This window comes from Aotus nancymaae, unplaced genomic scaffold (genome assembly GCF_030222135.1).
Source record: "Aotus nancymaae isolate 86718 unplaced genomic scaffold, 86718_ANA_hifiasm-v0.15.2.pri h1tg000057l, whole genome shotgun sequence".
NCBI classification, from domain to species: Eukaryota; Metazoa; Chordata; class Mammalia; order Primates; family Aotidae; genus Aotus; species Aotus nancymaae.
Window position 1 is genome coordinate 45,882,310 of NW_026988471.1, and position 22,024 is coordinate 45,904,333.

The 22,024-nt window shown below is 52.3% G+C and overlaps 1 protein-coding gene across 7 annotated transcripts in view; it reads left to right on the plus strand.

Moving 5' to 3' along the window:
• Window positions 1-22,024, plus strand: part of TTC7A (tetratricopeptide repeat domain 7A) — a 158,602-nt gene that overhangs the window by 124,659 nt on the left and 11,919 nt on the right. For all 7 annotated transcript variants that reach the window (XM_064364054.1, XM_012473734.3, XM_064364052.1 and 4 more), the window contains 4 exons: window positions 5,646-5,762; window positions 9,238-9,335; window positions 11,023-11,157; window positions 19,477-19,679. In XM_064364054.1, coding sequence (XP_064220124.1) covers window positions 5,646-5,762; window positions 9,238-9,335; window positions 11,023-11,157; window positions 19,477-19,679 — 553 coding nt within the window. The remainder of the gene's footprint in view (window positions 1-5,645; window positions 5,763-9,237; window positions 9,336-11,022; window positions 11,158-19,476; window positions 19,680-22,024) is intronic.

The window sequence follows — 22,024 nt, forward strand, 5'->3', positions numbered from 1 at the left end:
CCGCCTGGACCAGGGCATGTGTGCCATATGGCTTGGATGGGGCTGCAGAAAGTACCAGGAATGGGGTGCATCTCAGGACCCGGCTCTCCTTCCCCAGCCCCAGCAGAGGGACCAAGCACGTGGGGTGTTTACAATGACCCACGCTCCTTCCCCTTTCTCAGAGAGAACACTCACTTAGATGCTGACAGCATGGCAAGGTCGTTCAGTCTTAGAAGACCTCAGTGTTTACTTCACATGAGCTTCCACAGCTTAAACAGGAAAATGCTTGCAACAGGGGTCACAGCAAGGATGCCTTTGCCCAGGACCCAGTTCCTGTAGCTTTATGCATCTCCTTCCATCCTCTTCCTGTCATAAGCCTGTCTTAGGTCCTAGGGGTGGAGGGCCTAATTGAACAGGCCAGAAAGCTTGGGGCTTTCTGGGAGCCTTCAAAGGCACCTGGCCTGGAAACTTGTGTCTTGGGATCTGGCAGGCCTGCGGCTTCAAAGCAGGAGTCCCTTCCCTGTGTGCTGGAGAGCTGAATGCAGCTGCTGCTTAGAGTTTATCACAGTTCAGCCTGGTGGGAGTCCGTGGGGCAGCTGACATCATTCCTGTTTTACAGGTGTGGGACCTGTGACATGCCCAGCTGGGTGACCAGAGAGCTGGGACTTTGCCTTGGGTTTCTGATTCCCAGGCCAGTGTGTATTCACTTTGACGACACAATGTGGGGCTTGAGGATGGTAATGTGACCATTGCTCTTCTGGAATGGCTAGTCAGAGTGTGTAAATGTTGAAAGCTGCTGGATTTTGGTATTCTGGCATTTCGATCACAGAGACTCTCCTCAGTGATACTTTTTGGCCTTGCCCAGTGACTTCCCCTGGGATGGAGGCCCTCCACGCCCACCCCAGTCAGGAAGAGCCAGACGCTTGCACATCAGGAGCCCGCTGTTCCTCCCTATGTCCTGCTCTCACGGGGTGGAAGACTTTGCTTCTGGACAATTTGGAATGGAATTGGCCAGTGCTGTTTGTCAGCTTTGGGAATCCTACCCACACTGCAGCTATGGGGAATCAAGTAACAGGCTCCAGGACTAGGCAGATACTGTGTGCTCAGCACTGTGCCAGGCGCTGGGGGAGGGCAGCGGGGCCCTGTCCTGTAGGTACTTGTCATCCAGGTGGGGACGCACGATGAGGCACAGGACAAGACAAATGGTGGTTTCACCATCTATAGGCCGGGCTGGCTGCACACTGATTCTAGAATGTCTGACATTTAAAATGCTTGATATGAGTTTATTATTAAACTCTTAAGCCTAGGTGGCAAAAAAAAGATTATATACATAGTAGGGGAATGGAAATGGCTTCCCAGAAGGGAAGAAGACTTTGACTGCGAATTAAATTGACATGACAGATTAACAAGAGAAAAAAACATTTAATTTTGTACATATCCATGGAAGTCCCACCAAATATGAGATTCAAAGAAAGACCAGATGATTGAAGCTTAATAATTAAGCATCTGGAGCTACAGAAAGGAATAGGGGATTGGGGTTCCTGGTGGTGGTAGAGATAAGTTATAGGAGGGTAACAGAGAGGAGATGATGAATAAAGGTCCTCTTGTTATGCAGATAAAAATCTCTCAAGTGACAGAAGTTGCCAGGAGCAGCCCTCTTCTTTATAGATACTTCTTCTAATGTAAATTTCCCTCGGAGATGAAAATTTCTAGGCCAGGCACCATGTGGCTCATGCCTGTAATCCCAATGCTTTGGGAGGCTGAGGCAGGAGGATCATTTGAGCCCAGGAGTTCAAGACCAGCCTAGACGACATAGTGAGACCTATCTCACAAAAAAATTAGCTGGATGTGGTGGCTTATGCCTGTTAGGCCTAGCTATTTAGGAGGCTGAGGCAGGAAGAGTGCTTGAGCCCAGGAGATTGAGGGTACAATGAGCTATGATCACATCACTGCCCTCTGCCTGGCAGCAGAGCCAGACCCTGTCTCTGGAAGTTTCTTTTATAAAAGGGCAGCTTTTCAGAGCTACTTCTGTGTCTGCAGTTTCTCAGAATAACCAACTCAAGATATGCCAAAGTATATTTTGGGGTGGCATATTCTGGTCTCAAACAGTCATATTTTGGGGTATCATGTCCTGATCCCCAAGTATATATATGTGTATAATGTAATTAAGTGCTAATGGAACACAGTGCCACATATTCAGAGAAGGACAGTGTGGTCACATAGGGACATCTTGGAGGAGGGCTGGATCCATGGGATTGAAATAGTTTCTTTCATCTCAGAATCCTTTATTCAAGTGGTGTTTTAGGCCCAGTTGGTTTATAAGACAGGTAAGCAAGGGGAAGGGGAGCCCAGGCTTGACTACTCTATCCCATCCCCAACTGCCAGCAGCCTCCCCTTGGCTTCCCCGAGGAGCCACAGCATTCTGATGAGGCTGTGGCCACAGCTTTGATTCCCCCTGGTTGTGAGGGCCCCAGAATGTCGCCCACCAGCCCTGATGACCTGCCAGGGCTCTGCCAGACTTTCTAAAGAAATGGACCAGCATTGCTAGGTGGGTGGGTGGGCAGCAGCTACCCGTTGCAGTGAACAGGGTGGAGAGGGGGCCTGGGCTCCTTAGTCAGAAGAGCAGCTGAGTTGCTCCTTCTGAGGGAGTGGAGTTGTTTGCTGATCCCTGTTGGGAGTGGAAGAAAGTTCTGCAGTGAACTAGAGGCAAGCCAGCAGGGGCACAGATAACCACATCCTGACATCAGGAAGCCTGTCTTGGAGGGGAGTGTGCACAGTCCCCATGGGGACACAGAAAGCCAGAGGGTGACATCTGGTTAGGAGCTGGCTGGGCATCAAGGGGGAAGGGTGATCTCAGCAGAGGCTACGGCACAAGCACAGCACGGATGAGTCCAGGAGCCTGTCCTGAGGTTCAGGGAGCTGCTAATACCCATGTGATCAGTGTACCAGCGCCCAAGGTCATGGGAGGGTGGCAGGAAGGGAGGGTGGAGCCAGAGTGGGAAGGTTGTGAAGGCCACACAGAGGCACAGGTGAGGACCATAGGGCAGGGCTCTTTGTGGAGGAAAATCCCTCTGGCAGCGCTCACCTGCCAGCCCGAGGAACTCTCAGGAGCAAGTCTGGATCCTCCCAGGATCCTGGAATGGAAGATCAGACCAGAGTGACTGGTGGAGCACTTGCCCCAGCCCAGAAAGGATGTGGTCGGGTTGAGAAATTCCGCTCTGGGCCACTCATGCTAATGGAATGTCAGCAGCTGCAAAGATAGAGCCTGCTATTGGTAGAACTAACTTACTGCAATGCCAGCTCAGCTTTCAGCCACTTCTTTGCCAGGTACATGGTGTGGTTAGGTCTTCCCTTGACCCATCCTGGCCCTCAAGAATGAAGAAAGTGAGAAGGGGGCTCTGGCAGAGAGAAACTGCTGAAGAAGAGGTGCCTACAGAGGGCCGGGGGAATGCAGCTGGGCTGGCCTACCCGGGAAGCTGTCCCCAGAAACCAGCCCAGCCCAGGGCACTTGGCTGCCCAAGGGGAGGGGCTTTCCCACCTCTCTGACACTGCTCCAACCAGCTACCCCGTCCTCCACACCCCCAGCCTCTTCTCTCCCCAACTCCCAACCAAATCCCACTCTACCCTGCTTATCACCAAATACCAGCTCCACCAAGACCCCTTCCCTGTTCTTCCCCTGCACTGAGTCTGATCCAAAAATACAGCCCTTGGTTCTCTGGGCAATGTGTCATTTATAGCTCTCTAATTGTTGGCTTGAAGGCAGCCATTCTGTTTTCTTCATATTTTCGAAAGCAGAGGCCTCTGATCCTTATGGAGTGCTGGATCCTTTGTAAACCTGGGGAAGGAGTACAGTGGCAGGACCAGTTGTCCCCAGCAGTTGCCCACTGGGTCATTCATACTCGGGTCTGTGTCCTGTACCGGCTGTGCACTCAGGTCTGTGCAGTCCACCCTAGGGGGATCCCGGTTTCTGCCCTTGGGACCTGATAGGCAAGCCAGGTGGTCATTAGTTATGTTCCAAGAAGGGTGCGGGGCATCCTAAGAACTGGGAGAGGGGGTATTTAAAGCCAAGCTTGGGATGGATGAAAATAAAAAGGAGTGGTGTCTGGGGGGCATTTTGGGGATGCAGTGAGGAAGAAAAATAATACTTCTCCAGAAACCCCCTCTTCAGAAAATCCTGGGACAAATTCCACCCTCTTCATTCTCTACCAGATTGCAATCTAAGAGACAAAGTGTGGAAAGATGGGCAGAGAGTTAGGACATCAGAGGGCTTTATGAAGCTGGGAGCCCAGGTCTTCTCAGGGTAGAGGCCCAACAGAGAGAGAAGATCCAAAGGGGCAGCTGCCAAGGGCAGGCCTGGCCTGTCTGGGTGGCACCTGTAGCCTGAGGAGTCTGGGTGGTGGCCCTCCAATGGGGCAGGGCTGTGTGCTGCCCTCAGGTGGGCTGGCAGAACCACTGGGCAGTGATCAAATGCAGGGCCGGAGAGTCCCGTGGTCTTGCTCAACAGCGATGTCGAGAAGGTGCTGCTGTCTGGGCCTCAGTGGCTTAAACTCTCCACAGGCTGCCCAGGCAGCTGGTGTGTGTCAGTACTGCTGGCAGTACCAGGGTGAAAATGTGGCTGGACTTTCATACTGGTTACTATGTAGCCTCCAGAACCCCCAGACCTCCCTAGCATCTGAAGGGCCAACACCGGGCACAGCAGGGCCTCCAGGGCTCCACCCCAGCTCTTGGTGAGCAAGTGTCATGACTGGCCTGTGAGAAGCGTTCTGGCTGTGCCTGCTGTGTCCAGGGCAGAGGGAGGAAGCCAGCTCTACCCCTCCTGCAGTCCTGCCTCCGGGTAGGACCAGCCCTTCTTCCCAACCATTCCAAGGTCAGTCCCCAGGACTTCAGCTTTTCAGGTCAAAAGAAATTCTGAAGTTGCTCTCATTGCACAGTAACTGTCCCTAAAAGGTGATTGAATAGGATTTCACGTCGCTTTAATCCTATCTATTATATAAGGGAGCTGGCTATTTTGGGAAATCCAAGGAAGAATCCTTTGATAAAGCATAACACTGCCTTCTTCGTGTATCCAGGGTCAGGAAGTGCAGTTTGCAGTTCCACTTAGGAGGTGTTGCTTGGGCATCTATACTACCGTGGCTGGCAAGGTGGGAAGTGGAACTCTGTCCTTAGGGGACCTCCTTGCCAGTTCATTGCTCTACCTTCACTTACAGATTCTAAGCCACTGTCTGGACGAGTCTCTTATCCAAGGCCCCATGCTGGGCCCTGTGGTGAATATGAGTGTAAGCCTGGCCCCACGTTCAGTAGGCACAGGGCATTGCTTAGCAGAGGATGTGGGTAGGAAGAGCAAACTGAGCAAGACCAGGACTCACAGGACAGTGCTTCAGAGATGGGCAGAATGGCACATGGTCAGGGGACATGCAGCATTAGCAGTGTGGGCACTGACAATGCTTCATGGAGTGCTTCATGCTTTGGCAGCCGAGATGGAGAGAAACTGAGGCACAGAGTGAAAGCAAGCAGTCCAGGGGCATGGCAGAGGCTGCCACCCTGATGGCACTCTGCCTTCTACGAGCTGGGGAGGTGGGCATGTGGGGTTGCCCTGGTGGGGCAGGTGTCCCGGTGAAAGTGAGCCCTCGCTGGGGTGTGCTGATGGCCTCTGTTCCTCCCCACAGCCTGATGTTCACCAAGGTGAAGCTGGAGCAGGTGCTGAAAGGCCCAGAGGAAGCCCTCGTGACCTGCAGACAAATGCTGCGGCTGTGGCAGACCCTGTACAGCTTCTCCCAGCTGGGGTGAGTGGCCGTCATTGTCCCTTGGGTTGCCAGAGGGTGGTTGCCAGGGCAACAGTCCACAGCTGGGTAGCCACCACGCCTGCCAGGATGGGGAGGAAAGTGAGGCTGTTGAATGAGAGCATGGAACTTCCTGCCCACAGAGCTTTTCACATCCATAGTCCACTTTGAACCTCCTGACAGTTGTCTATGAAGTGCATAGAGACCCTACGTAGGATGTCGAGGTTCAGAGTGGTAAGAAGGAAGAGAGATCATTCCTGAGCACTGGAGCCAGGTGCTGGGCTTGGGCCTATAGTTTATACCTCAGATGCTTATAACTTACGCATTATCAGATTTTATTCCCAGCCCAGTGAGGAAACTCAGATGCAGAGACTTTATATATAGCTTGCCAGAGTCACTTGCCTGTTAAGTGGTAGTGCTGGGACTTGAACCTGGATCTCCTGAGTCCCAGCCCATGGAGCCTGTCACTTCTTCCTTCGTTCCATTTGGAGGCCAGTAGACGAGTCCTGAAGGGCCACCCCTTCTTCCCTAGTCACCCACGCTCTTCATGCCTCTTGTCTCCTACTGGAGACCCTGGCCTGGGATCTGGGTCTTTCATGGGCCAGAGCAGGGCACTTTTTTCTAGGCTGAATCTACAAAAAGTCTTTGCTCAAACCCAGTGGGATGCCTGGGCTCAGCCTATGCAGCCCAAAGGGAAAGAGGGCATCCTGCAGACCAGGGACCCTACCTCTTCCTGATCCTCATGCCCATCTTTGGGATAGCTGGCTGTGTCATCTCCATGAGGCCTCAGGGGACCCCATCTGGTGTGTATTTGTGTTTTCACAGAGACTCTAGGAGCCCAGAAAGCTTCCAGACTCCCCAGAGGAATGTCTATAACAGTGAAATTTACAGAGGAGGGTAATCAGATGGAGTAAAACACTTTGGGCAGAGTCAGCCCTCACTTTGCAGGCCTAGGAGACCATAGCAGAGCAGGACCAGTGGGTGGAAACAGCCAGAAGGAGGTTCTGGGATGAGAGACTTTTCAGAACAGGAATAGGAAGCCACCTGGCAACTGGATGCGTGAGGCCGTGGGCCACACTTTGGGTGAGGGGACCTGCATTCCGATGGCCTCATTCTCCTGCTCACTGGCTGTGGCCACTCGAGCAGGTGCACAACCCGGCTCCCCTCCTGCAGTGGGTTGCCCCGGAGCTGGCTGCTCCATCTCTGCATCCTTATCTGGATGGCTGATTGTCTCTTCCTCCAAGTGGTCAGTTGTGGTGGGACCCCTCTGAGCTGCAGCTTTGTCTCCCAGCACTGAAGACCCGGCCTGTGCCTCCCTTATAGCAGCACAATTGCAGGGCTGGGGCTTGTCACAACAGGAAGCCCCTAAGCACCTCTCTTTGGCTGCCCCAAACTAGATTTTATAAGCCCTGGTTTCTGATCTGTGGCCCCAAGTTTAGAAAAGACTCGTCCCTATCTCCTGGGAAAGCCAGGAGAGTACTGGATCCAGGCTTCTGGTCCAGATAGCCCTGCCCTACCCTGGGTATAAAATCTAGTTTGGGATAGCCAAGGATTAAGACCACAGCCTGCAGGTCTGGCCTCAGCAGACCTTGACTATCAGCCTCACCTTCCACTGAACTCCCTGGCACACCCCCTTCCTCTGCTCTGTCTGGGCCAACCCCACACTGCTGGTCTCATGTTGTAATTGCCCCTTTAGCCCTGTCTAGATGCCCCTCCTTCATGAAGCCACCAACCACCCAGCCTCTAAAATGCTTCATTCAACCCTCTCCATATGGGTCTTTGCTAATTGCTCCACTTGGACTGTCTCTTCTCCCCGTCTGGGCAGTAAGGGTCTTCAAGGTAGGGATCATGCAGTACATTGGTCTAGAACCAAGTGTAGTCCTGGAGATGGGCTCTCTCTGGAGCCTTAGGAAAGGCCCCTTCACAGGATGGGAGAGAGAGTTGGATGGGAAGCTGCATCCAGCCCTGCTTCATGCCAGCCCTGCACCAGGACCTGCCCCTGTTACCTCATTTACTCCCCACGACCACCCTGTGGAATGGACATTCTCATGATCATTTTCAAGATGAGAAACCCAAGACAGAAAGGTCAAGTAGCACTGCCTGGGGTCACAAAGCTGAGAAGGGTGGCCCGTGATTTCAACCTAGTATTTCTGGCTGTTTTTTTTGTTTTGTTTTGTTTTTTGTTTTTTTTAGAGATAGGGTCTCGCTCTGTTGCCCAGGCTGGAGTGCAGTGGCACAATCACAGCTCACTGCAGCCTCCATCCTCTGGCCTTAAGTGATCCTCCTGCTTCAGCCTCCCAAATAGCAGGGACTACAGGGACTCACCATGATGTCTGGTTAATTTAAACATTTTTTGTAGAGATGGGGTCATACTGTGTTGTCCAAGCTGTTGTTGAACTCAGGTGATCCTCCTGCCTCAGCCTCCAAAAGTGCTGGGATTACAAACATGAGCCACCATGCCTGGCCTGTCTCTTGCTCTTTTGTACCACACTTTGTGCTTCCTGGGATTGGGAAGGGGTGGGAGAGGAAGAACCAGTCCTGAACCATTGTGGTTTTGTGGATAGTTTCCTCCAATGCCCACTAAAATTCCCAGGCTCAAGTTGAAGCCAGTGTGAGCCTGAGTTAGAAGGGAAGGATACCCATGGCTCTCTTTGTGGGATCATCATCTTGGTACTTCTCTGAAGGAAAGAAGCCTTCTTGCCCAGGCTTGGCCTGCCTTCTTATCTCCTGTGCCTTCTGCTTCCATTCTCAAAGTTTCCCCAATCGACAGGGTCAAAGGTTGTGGGCTTCCTCGGCAGTGGGAATGGGCTGGTTGGGGCTGCTTGTGCCCTGGATGGCCGCGGCGGGCTGTGCTGCTTTCTGAGCTGGAGGCTATTTCCTGGCTCCCCCCAGCTTGCACTCTGTGAAAAGAGAAACCCCTGCTCCTAGCAGTATAGCAGCAGGGACCTGGGAAATTGAAGACAGGGTTTGAGAGGACAAGATGGGATCTCCATGACTATTTGATTTGCCACCCTAGGGGCCTCTGCTGGCTCCTCTGGGGCCCCCCTGGCAGTTTAACAAAGGGAAGCCTGAGGCAGGGGGTGGCATCTGGGCCCTTTTCCTTAGCAGGTTGGGGGGTCACAGCACTTCTGGTGCCCAGTCAAGACCAGGCTTTCCTTGGAAGCCAGTCCACAGTCCCCACTCTTTGCCTGGCACTCTGCTAGATGTTGCTCCCCCTGGCCTGGGAAGCTTCGGCCTTACCCACTTCAGAGAAGAGAGTAGGGAGTGTGGTAGAGTTTGCAGGCCTCAGCCTGTGTGGCACACGACCCATGCTGATCCGTCCTGCCTCTCTAGTGGTGTTGGTGACTTTAGCTCTGTCTTTGGGCCTGAACCCACAGCCCCAGAGCCTGCCTGAAGTGAGGCTGTCCCATTCTCCCTGCTAGTCCCAGTGACGCTAGCTCTCTAGCTCACCAGGCCCTGGCCCTCCTTTGCCTTCCAGAGGCCTGGAAAAGGATGGCAGCCTCGGTGAGGGCCTCACCATGAAGAAGCAGAGTGGCATGCACCTGACTTTGCCTGATGCCCATGATGCAGACTCTGGTAAGAACTGGCTCCTTGGGCAGCTATATGCATGGACCCACAGCTCATGCTCCCAGCTTGAGAGCACCAACTCGGAGAGTGGCACCCGGCCAGGCCAAGCCCACCACTGCTCTTTGCCAGCTGCTGCCCAGGGGCCTTGGTGCTAAGGAGCTACCCTCAGGCATCTTGGCTGTGAGTAGGGGCTGGCTGCTGGCCCCAGAGTGGGCAGTGGGCAGGGGAGGAACCCTGCCTCCTGCATGGGGGTGAAGAAAGAGGAGCCTGGCTGGAAAGGGGGTTGTAGAGCACAGAAACTATTTCCCCCTAGGCTCAAGCCAGAGGCCACAGTCCACCTAATGTCCTCGGTAGATCAAGTCAAATAGAAAGGAATGGACGCTGAGCTCTTTACAATTCTAAGCCAAAAGCGGACTTCCCTGGAAAAACTCATCTTGAAACCCATGACTTGTGAAATTCAAATGAGTTCAGGAACTGCACTTAATATTTTTTAACTTCGAACCTGCTTAAAGCAGAACACCTTTATCAAAAACACAAGAATTAGTCATGGGAAAGAAAGTGTGAGTGGAGTTGTATTTAGTGGAATTGCTCAGTTTTTTCACTTAGGTGGACATGAGCCAAGTTGCACCTTTGTTGTCAAGTGACAGAGTTGATTTCAGAAGCCAAACCTAGCACCCAACTTTAGAGACACATCTCAGGGGTGTATGGCTGTATGTAGAGCTTCTGCCTCCCAGGAGGGAATGGTGAAAGGAGGGAGGGAATGATAGCTCCCTTGCAATTAAAGAGGGAGAATCATGAACAGTTATTAGGACTCCACGTACGCTTGTCTCATAAACTGAAGTCATCTGTGGTTTGCCCTGAGGTCTCCTGAGTTTATTGGAGCCTTTATTGCCTCTGTGAGAGAGAGAGAGAGAGAGAAAGTACTCACATTTCACCTGCATGGGAATTATAAATGTCAACAGTTTATATATCCTGAACTGGTGCCCATATCACCCAGAACTGCCACTGGGACAGTTTTTCCAGAGGGCAGTGTTCTGACTTGAGCTGCTGTGCAAGGGTCTTTCACAGCACAGCCTTGAATGGGGACCTTTATACAAACAAATGATAATATGCACTTGTAAAAACAGAGTGAAAGTAGCCAAGGGAAGAAAAGAAAAATCATTAATAATTTTACCACTTAGACCTTCATAAATGGCCTTTCAGACTTTTTTCCATGCCCATATTTCTTTTTTATAAAAATGTGGTCCTATTCTTCTGTAACTTGCTTGTTTTCACCGAACTATATAGTGTGAACAACCTTCTACATTGACATCTGCATTTGTACATTGTTATTAAAACTGCAGTCGGATGATTATGCCCCTACTTATTTTTAATCAATCGCTATTATTGGGCACTGAGGTCATTTCTGTTGTGTTCACTTAAAGAGCGTCTTTGCTGACATTATTGTTTTCCTAGGAATAGATTCCTAATGGGATCCCTGCCTGATTGCCCTGCAAAGAGCTCCCCTCCCCAGCTGTGGGTGAGAGGACATAGTGGCCTCTCCCCAGTGGGTCTGTGAGCTACTTTCTGGCTGCCCAGCCATGCCACCCTACCCTGACTCAGGGTACCTTGTCTCCCCATCGTGCTGGGCAATGATTGCTCCTGGGGCCTGCGACGTGTGGACCTCTGACCACTGCTCTGCCCATCCCCTCTGCAGGCTCCCGGCGGGCTTCATCCATTGCAGCCTCCCGGCTGGAGGAGGCCATGTCAGAGCTGACCATGCCCTCTTCGGTCCTGAAGCAGGGCCCCATGCAGCTGTGGACCACACTGGAACAGATCTGGCTGCAGGCTGGTGAGTGCCCTGGTCCCAGTGACACTTGTGGCCTGTCTGCAAGCCACGCACACTCTCAGAACCCTGTCCTGGAGAAGGGAGTGTGGTGAGGTGGGGACTCCTTGGTAGGCCCACGCAGGTTACAGAGTCCTGGCGTCTGACTGTGGGTCTCCTTCTCTGCCCAGTGGGAATGGTGTCTGCCTCCCTGCCCCCCAGCAAACCCAAACATGAGAGGATTGGAGGTCCTGAGAGGCCAGTCTCAGTCTCGAGAATGGGCTTCAAACCCTGGAGAGCTCAGAGTAGTCAGAGAGGGGAGGTGTAGAGGCCCCTAAAAAAGAGAGATCTGGGGGTAGAATTCATTGAAGGTAGAGGCAAGACTGGTAACTTTGAGGTTGCCATTCAGGTGACTATCCCTCTTGGTGACTAAGTGACACCATTGCCACCAGGAGTCTGAAGGCCAGCCAGTGTTAGGGAGGCAGGCTGCAAGAAAGCTGGCTGCAGAGTCCCACAGACCTGGGTTCTGAAGGCAGCCCACAACTGGCTAGCCCAGATCTGAAATGAGCCAATGTGTGACACACTCAGGGTGGCCATCACAGGCACTCAGCAAAAGGTGTTAGGCTTCTGTCTCGTCCGTGGCAGCCATGGTGAAGGAAGAGGCAGCGTGGCCCTGAACACTGAGTGTCCTAACACCGGCTTATGAACGCCTGGAAGTGACTCACTGCCAATAGTTCTAAAAATTTACCCTGACAGTGGTGTGAAAGGTGGATCACAGTGGAAAGAGAGAGAACCAAGACGAAAGATGGCAAGTGCCTGAATGAAATAAAATGGCAGCAGGAGACAGAGAAGGATGATAGGCTAAATGGAACCCTAAAGTACCCCAGGCCAACTGCCAAGGTGAAGTTCTGGGCTCAGGAGTACCTCTTGCATTTTCTCTGATTACCCTCCTCTCTGCTCCTTCCCCATCATGGGGGGGCGCTGTCGTCCCCAGGGGAAGTTGGAGAAGAAACCCAAAGTAGATGATCTTTTACTGGGATGTGGGGATTTGGTAAGTCAGAGTCAGAAGTGCTTGTTAGCTAAGAATCTAAGGTTTCCCACTGCATGCTTCTCATATGCGGACACATTAGTATGCAGTACACCCCTGCTCTCCCCACTGTAGGTTCTGAATCTAGAAAAAACACTGGACAGGATTCACAGAAAGGCTAGATATGGGAGCATTTTAACAATGTAGAAACTGCCCCAGTTAGCATCTCAGGGTCCCCTCAGATGCTAGGGGTGGGCAGAGGCTGCGCTTGCTCCACAGTCAGCTTGTTGTGTCTTAAGTAGGAAGAGTATTACTGAAAAATCCAGAGGAATAATAAACAAGGCGTCCCCTTAGGCAAAGATTCCCATTTTCTTCTAAGATGTGGAGCCGTAATGACTTCCAACTTCCAAGGAGCCACGTGGAGCCCCAGCCCCCACAGGTTCCCACCCAAGATGGGAAGCTGCATCCATGATGGGGGCTTCACCAGCTTTAAGGAATGCAGCATAACACAGTGATCAGATTCTGCAGTTGTGGGTTGCCTGTGCCGGAGCTCCCAGGCCTTTTGTTTGAATGATTTGCCTTGTTTTTGGGTCGGGGGAGTGGTTTGTTTTTGTTTTGAGGCAGAGTCTTACTCTGTGGTCTGGGCTGGAGTGCAGAGGCACAATCTCAGCTCACTGCAACCTCTACCTCCCAGGTTTAAGTGATTCTCCCTCCTCAGCCTCCTGAGTAGCTGCAACTACAGGTGCATGCCACCGTGCCCGGCTAATATTTTTGTATTTTCAGTAGAGAAAGGGTTTCACCGTGTTGGCCATACTGGTTTCGAACTCCTGACCTCAGGTGATCTGCCCGCCTCAGCCTCCCAAAGTGCTGGGATTACAGGCGTGAGGCACTGCACCCCGCCTGATTTGTCCCATTTGTTTACTAACATCGTTACAAGCTTGCTCGCAGTTCTCAGATCATATATTGCTTTACACTAGGGATGCTAGCATGTTCTGGTAACTCCAAGTAAGGTTAAAGGCCCTCTTGAAGCCAGTAATTAGACTTGGGAATGTCAGTAGAAACACAACCCCTTCAATCATTTGCACATGAGCCTTTCTTCTCTGGTCGTTATCTTAGATATTCACTCCACAGATGAGAACTCCGCAAACAGCATCTGAATGCTTCGAATGTGGCGCCACGTCAGGGTCAGTCAGTGCAGTATTAGGAGATCAGTTTGGGTGCGAGTAACAGATCCAAAATAGCAGTGTCTTGCACAAGGTGGATGCTTATTTCTTTCTCACGTAACAGTTTAGAGATGACAGCCTTGACTGGAACAGCGACTCTTCTGTCCTTAGGGTATCACTGTCGTCCATGTGGTCTAGGATGGCTCTCTGCCACATTCACATTCCAAGGCAAACTTTTAAGGAGGATGAGAGGAAGAAAGGAACCCCCTTTCCTATAAGGACATGTCCTGGAATTGGCACACATCACTTCTCATGATCCATCAGCCAGAACTTAGTTATTTGACTGCCCCTAACTGCAGAGGGCTCTGGCAGATGTCATTATTCTGTGTGCCCCATTAAAAGTCAAGGGATCAGGCCAGGCGCAGTGGCTCATGCCTGTAATCCGAGCACTTTGGGAGGCTGAGGCAGGCAGATGGCTTGAGCCCAGGAGTTCAAGACCAGCCCAGGAAACATAGTGAAACCCCATCTCTACTAAAAATACAAAAAAAAAAAAAAAAAAATTAGCTGGGCATGGTGGTACATGCCTGTAGTCCCAGCTACTCTGGAGACTGAGGTGGGAGGATCAAAAGAGGTCAGGGGAGGGGATCAGTCATACTAGAAGAAAGGGAGAATAGACTGGTGACTGGTGCACAGCCGCCACGGCCAGTAAAGGAACATGAGAAGGTGTCCCAGCTCTTTCATTCTGAGCATGAGAGGATTCCAGGGTAATTTGCACCCCATGAGCCCTCTCCCCTCCCCTGGCTGCCATCACCACTAGCAAGCATCTACCGAGCACCTGTTGAATGGAGGGCTGCCAGGACCAGATCACCAGGGCAATGATCTCCCTAACCCGCCTCCCCAACCTGACCCAGGCTAAGAATACGATCAACATCCCCACCCCCACCCACCCTGCCTAATGACTCCACCAGCTGCAGCAAATTTGCAGCAAGGGAAAAAGATGCCTTGATCATTTTGGAAGGAGCTAATCCCCCTGGTTTGGTTCAAGATAAATCGCATCCCAATCTATTTGGCAGTAAGTTCCATCATGAATTCACTCTTTGGTTGAATTCAAAGGGACTGCTGTAGGCTTTCTCTCCCAATTCTTGCCCTCCTCCCCTCCCTTCTTCAAGCTTCTTTCCAATTCCAGTCCAATGTGAGAAGCTGATGGACAGTTCCCACTTGAGAGACAGGCTGCAGGGCAATGCCTCTTGGGCAGCAGGTCTGTATGAGAGTGGGAGGCACAGAGTCCCATAGATGCTCCAGGATCTGAATGTTGAGAGAAGTGCTCTCCCTAAAAGCAAGAACTACCCCCTCATCCCCCACTGCAGGTCATGGCTCTGGAAGCTGACAGTGGGCCAGAGCGAGAGACACATGTAGAGAGAGTTCCCCTGCCCTGGAGGTCCAGGGGCTCATGGAAAGTTCTGGGCTTTATCTAGGTTTAGGGGAAGCTGGCCTGAGTCTCAGCTCCCTGATGCCAGACTCCTGTGGTCTGGTGCTGGTGCCCTGGCCTGTAGTTGGAGGCCACCCCAGGTGTCTCCTGGGCAGACTTGGGGGGCTGGGGTGGGACAGCCAGCACTGTGGCTGAAGCAGGTGTTTATGATGAAACCATAGTCCAGGGAAAAGCTGGTACTCGCCCTTGGTCCTGCGTGCTCCTCTACTCCTTATCATCCTTACCCTCTTCCCAAATCCCCATCCTTCCCACCCGCTCCTGTCTCCATTCAGTGCCTTCTTCCCACGTCCTCCTCTTCCCTAGTTCCAGCTTTTTCTTCCCCGCTCCCAGCTTCCTGAGTCAGCAAGGCCACTCTTAGGACAGACCCATGCAGCCCCTGACTGCCTTGTGCCCTCTAGGTCGCAGGGATGTAGGGTCTCAGATCAACCTGAGAACTCCCTGCAGACTTTTGAATTCCCTGTGTTGGTATGGGTGTTCTCCGTTCTAGCCTCCTTGGTCTTCACTCTCCCTCTACCCTTGCCCTCTCCCCATCTTCCTTCTTTTTCTGGGCATTCATATGCTCTGAGCGGCTGATGCTTATTTCCTTTGGGTCACCAAAACGGCCCCCACTGAGGATCAAGGCTAGCCACGGTGAATTCCTTTGGGGGGCTAACCTATTTCTCTCCTGCCCTGTGGCTCGCCTCTCAGGTCTGGGGGAGGGTCTAGGTAGGAAGCACACTCACTTAGGGAAGGCTAAGAGGCCTTAGGGGTGGGCCTAGGCTCTCTGTACCCTGCTTTTCAGCACAGAGCCAGCCTGCGGGCAAGGCCCTCCCTGCAAAGGAGGTGTGGAAATAGCTCATGGAAAGTGGGCCCATCCCCCAACCAGGGGTGGGAGAGCCTCAGCTTTGGCAGAAAGACTCGAACCAGCTCTGGGTGCAGGGTTAGACCAGGATGCCTCAAAAAAAAAAAATAATAAAAGGGCCTCTTGCAAAGCTCCAGGGAACAGATGTTTTCCATTTGTAGCCTGCCGGGAGAAAGCACAGAGGGGAGGGGGTGGAGAGAGATGGAGGGGAGAGGAGGAAAACTGGAGACAGACAAGCAAGAGAAGAGGTTAGGGAGTAAGCAGGAGGAAGATGAGAGCAGAGGGAGAATCAGAAAGGCTACGAGAGCGTGAAGGAACTGAGGGGCCCCTGGACGCTGAGGGTACAGCAAGGCCCTGTGTGCTGGGGTGATGACCTCAACAATAAAAATTCAAGGAAAATGTCAAGCCCTGGCCAGAGGAGGCTGGGATGGGTGTGGGCACCACCGGGTCCTGGCAGCCAGGGCCAGGCTGGGGAGGATCAGGGCCATGGGTGGACGCAGTGCCCCAGGCCTCCTGCAGCCAACTGTCCATGGCTGGCAAAGTGGCCAGCAATGTGCTCAGGGACGCTGAGACTAGCAAGGGGCGCTGCACTGTCACCCAGACCTGTGGGCCTGTCTGCAGGTTGGAGACCCACCCTGGAGGCCGGCCCTGCCGGGCACTGTCTGCCAGGCTGCCAGAAGTCCTCAGGAGGCCTCCCTGCCCGGGCTGTCTTCTGGTTTCCTGTCTAACCGGGTATGGAGCCTGTCAGTGGAGCAGCCCTAACGGTTCTTCAGGTCACATTCTCTGGTATGTGACTAGCCCAGCAAGGCCCAGGCCTCTGGAAGACCCAGGGCCCTGAGATAAGAGGGATTGGGATGGGGTGGGGTGCCCTCTAATTAATATCTGTTGTGAATGTACTATGAGGGGTCCCCAAGGGAGAGACCGGGGGCAGCCTCTGGAGACAGGGCAGCAAGCTGTAAACAACTTAATGAGCTATCCAGGGCCAAATGGGCCAGGGAAGTGGGGAGCCTGATCCCTGGGCCCTCAGCTAAGCTGAGCTTCTGGCAATGGAGGAAGCAGCTACCCCGCAAAACTCACACCCACACGCTTCCTTCTGCTTCTCCTCTCCCGTCACCCTGGGGAATTCTGCCACAGTGGAGCCCAGCCCACCTTCCTTGTCCTCTTAGCTAGTTCAAAGGCCTCTGCAGCCTTCAGGCTCTAGCTCCAATGCCACCTCCCTCAGGAAGATTTCCCTGACCACACCAGCAGCACCAACCGGGCCCCTCTTGAGTGCCCATAATACTCCCATGTGGCACTTGTCATTCCACTGCTGTGGTCCCTCAGATGGTTTAGTGGCTCAGCTGCTCCCACCCCTACCCCCACTCTTTCTCCTCATCGGGGGATCAGGCACACAGTCAGTAGTCAATAGGTGTACATTAGGCACTCAGTTATGAAGGTAGCCTGTTCAGACACCCCAACAGCAGCTCAACAGCAGAGCAGAGAGGGAGAGCTGAGGCTGAGATAACCAAATCTCTAACCCCTCCCTCCACTAGCCATCTGCCCCTGGGTTCAAAGCCCCCATTTCCTGTGCTCTCTGCCTTGGGAATCTCCATTTCAGGCTGTCCTCAGGGACTAGAGCCTGCATTTCTCTCCCATATCCAGGAAGCCTGGCTTCTCTGTGTTGAATTCTCTGATCCTCCCAAGTTCTCATCTCCGCTAGAGAAAGAGTCCTCTTGCTCAGAAAATGATGTATTTGAGGACGTGGCACACTACTCAGATTGTACACTGAACCTTAGGCAATGCTCATGCTAAGTACCCCAGTACCTGTTTTGCAGTCAAGGTCTTAGTTAGCCCTCTCCTGCTGCTTATTGGGACAGAAAGAGGGGACGTCTGGGCCTGGTTTCTCTACCTCTTTCTGGGAGCTTCCCTTGGGGATATCTGTTCTCTCTCCCACCCCAGACATTATCTGAACTAGGGTAACCTCAGCTGTCAGCTTTTGCTAGGCAGAGTTCTTGGCAAAACAACAAGTCAGACTCTGCCGGCCCTTCTGTGCTCCCCATCTGTGTCTCCATCCTTCTGTGCCTTCAGCATAGGCTCAGCCCCAGGAGGGGCCAGCCAAGCCTGGGGCTGCTTTGAAGATGAAGGCTGAGTGCCTCGTGAGGCCGAACAACCGCGTCTCCTCAAGTGCCTGCCGTGGGGTGTGCCTATGCTGCGTGGGACTGAAATCTGCATTTGTGTGGGCTGGCCCTGATTAGAGAAACTGCCCCATTTCCCACTCCTCTGGTTCTGGGACAGATCCCCTCCTGCCTGCTGGCCCAAAAGGGTGTGTGTCCGCTTTGAAGGGAAGCCATGGAACTGCTGGGGAGTCCAGCCCTGGCTTTGCCCTTTCTCACTGAGGGAATGGGACAGGGTCCTCACCTCCTAAGCCTGCATTTTTAAAGTATGGATCATGATAGCACCTGCCTCCTTCCAGACTTGCTGTCGGGATTAATTAGAAAATGTTTCCCACACCTGGGGCTTGGCCCATCAGCTCTCCATCAGTGCAGGGGTGGTTTCTGTAGCCGTTAGCAACACTGCCTGGTTTCTGCCCTCCTTTGCCCCTGAGCCTCTTCTCCCTCACCCTCCCACCCCATCCTTGGCAGGGTCACTTGGTTCTCCCTGGGCTTTGAGCACACTCCCACCTTCAGTCAGCCCCTGCCTAGGAGACCAAGGGGCCCAAGGGGAGCTACCTGGTCTGCTTCCATCCCCTTCTCCCTGGTCATGCAATGAACAAAGGAAGTAAAGGAACACTGAAAAAGAGACCAGAGTCACCTGACCCAGCTCTTAGCTCAGGGGACGCCACATCCCCATGCCAGGTTCTGAAGTCAGACAGCCCAGTGCAAACCCTGGCTTTACCACTTGCCCACTGTGGCCTTAGTCCAATGCCTTGACCTCTCTGTGCCCAGTTTTTGCCCTTCTAAAGTGGGGTAATAAAAGTACGTGTGCAGGGTGTGGTAGCTCATGCCTATAATCTCAGCACTTTGGGAGGCCAAGGCAGGTGGATCTCTTGAGCCCGAGAGTTCAAGACCAGCCCGAGCAATGTGGTGAAAACCCATCTCTACAAAAAATACAAAAATTAGCCATGCATGTTCACATACATTTGTAGTCCCAGCTACTTGGGAGACAGACTAAGGTAGGAGGTCAAGACTGTAGTGAGGCCGGGCACGGTGGCTCACACTTGTAATCTCAGCACTTTGGGAAGCTGAGGTGGGCAGATCACTTGAGGCCAGGAGTTCGAGACCAGCCTGAGTCCCTCTACTAAAAATACAAAAGTTAGCCAGGCATGGTGGTGCATGCCTGTAATTCCAGCTACACGGGAGGCTGAGACAGGAAAATCACTTGAGCCCAGGGGGCAGAGGTTGCAGTAAACTGAGATCATACCACTGCACTCCAGCCTGGGTGACACAGGGAGACTCTGTCTCTAAATAAATAAGTTATTATTTTTCTTAAATTGCTGCAGTGAGCCATGGTTGTACCACTGCACTCCAGCCTGGGTGGCAAAGGAGACCCCGTCTCAAAAAAAAAAAAAAAAGAGTACTTGTTCTACAGGGTTTTTGTGAGCATTAACTGGGATGATCTTGATGCCACTGACTGGCACTTAGCAAGGTCCCTGACACAGAGGAAGCACTCAGAAAACATTACCTAGTGTTCCCACTGCATCCTATAGTCAGTGTGTCCCATGCTGTGACTCAGTGGGATAGTGTCCGTCACCTAAGACCAGTTTCCCAGCTCTGAGGATGCGGGGAAGGGTCAGGATGCCTCTAACTCCCCACCACTCACACCTCCCACTGCCCTTCTGGTTTTGCAGCTGAGCTGTTCATGGAGCAGCAGCACCTCAAGGAAGCAGGTTTCTGCATCCAGGAGGCGGCGGGCCTCTTCCCCACTTCTCACTCAGTACTCTACATGCGGGGCCGGCTGGCTGAGGTGAAGGGCAGCTTGGAGGAGGCCAAGCAGCTGTACAAGGAGGCACTCACGGTGAACCCAGATGGCGTGTGCATCATGCACAGCCTGGTGAGTCAGACCCCCCCCATTACCGCCACCTCCTCCCACTGCCTCAGGGCCCTTATCCCGCTTTGTCCCTCCTTGTCCTCATACTCCACTGCCTGCCTGTGCCTTGTTACTGCTGCTCCCTGGACTCTGGGAGAGGGGGCTTCCCTCCTGCTCTGTTGGAAGAGACAGTGCTTGGGATACTTAGCCTTCTCCTGTAGACACAGGCCATTTCCCTTCAATCAAGGTCTGTGTTGATTACAAAATCTAGAAGGTTTGGTTGATACTCTTTGTGACTTCCTTTTGCTGTAAGTTTCTACAAAGTGATGTAGCCCCAAAAGGCTCTCATTATTACCCATGAGACCCTTGCCCTGGAGATTAATCCAGACTCTAGGCAATTAACAAAGTGCTCTTCTTTCTGGGAGTCCCAGACCCCCCCGCCTCCTCCACTTCCGAGGAGCTCCACATCTCTTTGGTGGGATTCAGGGGGTTTTCTGGGGTGGGCTGCCATGTCAGGCCTGACTCAAGCACATATTGTGAATGATCCCTGGGGTACTAAAAGGATCTAGTAACCCCTAGTCCTCATTCATGGGCTCGGGACTTGGGTGCCCTAGGCACAGCGGCCTCCCCGTGGGAAGCTCAGAGGCTGGGGAGCAGGATGCTGATGCTCTTGTCCTGGCCTTACCTCTACCTGGTGATCATGGGCAGGTCAGCCACCTTCTCGGAACCTTGGTTTTAATTATCTGTCCAGTGGGTATCGTCTGGTCCAGGAAACATTTGTTGAGCACCAGCTCTGTGATAGAGACCCTATAGATTATCATTTTTCCCCTGCTTTCCTTTGCTGCTTCCAGAGAACAGGTATCCAGATAAATGTAGTGATCTGGAAGCATGCAAGCCTGCATCTGCACAGGTGATTTTTGAAGGACCCATATCTAGGAGCCCATAGTTAGCAACAATCTTTCCCTGTTAGGGTCTGGGTTCCACCTCGAATGTTCCCCTGTGAGAGTGCGTTGAGAACAGCCATTAGGGTATCCCTGACATCTGCCACGTAGAGAGCACAGAGGGATCAGGAGAATAGCTCCAGATGGCCGGAGGGTTAGCATTGCCAAAAGGGGGCTGATTTGTCCATGAGTAGAAGCTACAGGGAGTTAGATTTCAGCCGTGTCAGGGAAAACATTATAACTCTTAGCATAGTCTAGGCACATACTCAGTAATCATCTGCTGAGAGTGTCACCAAGAGAATGCAAATCACATGGCGAGGAGCCAGACCAGGTCATCTTCATAAGGTCCTTTCCAACCTAAGAGTCCTTGAAAAGGAAATAGAACAGAAATTCCCAGCTCAGCTATGATTCCCACTGCCTGATTTCTATAAAGATTTCTAACGTAGATCTGTGTGAATGTTCAGCCTCAGATGAAGAACGTCCATGCAGCCACCATATACCCTTGTCCATGTTTCCTCCCAAATGGCTCCGCGTCGCCTTCCATTCGGCTCAGCAAATGTTTGTTTTTCTGCAAGAGGCTTCCTCCTTCCTCCCTCGATTTAGACATTAGCCTCTCTGATAAATGCCTCGCCAGAGGTCACATCCAGAAATTTGATTAGGGTGGTGGGAGAGAGGGTCTGGGCTCTATCATTAGGCCTGCAGCCAGGCAGAGATGTCTGCCTTCCACTGTGTTGACGGATATTAGCCAGCAGGCTCAGCTCTGAAAACCCAACAAAATCCAATAACAAGTACAATTTTGAAGTAACAGTGTACCATTTTTCATTTATGCTTATTATTGTTTGTAGCTATTTTCCTGAAATTGAAGCAGTTTCCAACGGTGGGTTTCCATGGTAACTGAATAGCTATCCAGAGTGGCTCCCTGCAGATGTTTCTGAAATGGTACCTTTTTTCTTCCTGAGGTTCCCTGCTGATTTGATGAAATTGGAGCAAGTCAGAGCCAGCCCTGCCCTCTTTTAAAGTTACAAGCAACCGAGGGGCAGTCAGCTTCTGCGTGGGCAGCCCATCCCCTGTCTACAGGCTCTGTTCCTGCTAGCATCCCACTCATATGCATAAAGAACAGCAAATGTGAAGCCTGGGGAAGATTTACTAAGCACTCTTTTTCTAAAGACATTTGAATGCTTTGGTGTGTCAATCTCAAGTGTTCCCAGATTTAAGTGTCTTCCCTGTGCTGGCCTGAGACTCAGGACATCTGGGGTCTAATCCAGGCTCTGGCCCTGATCCACTTGGGACTTAGTTAGGAAAAGACACTAACTTGCATGTTCCTGGTGTCCCCTTCTACAGATAATAATCCTCGTTTCTGGGCCATATTGTTGTTCTAATCAAATGAGGTGATGCATGTGAAAGTGTGAAAGGTGCATGTGAAAGCGC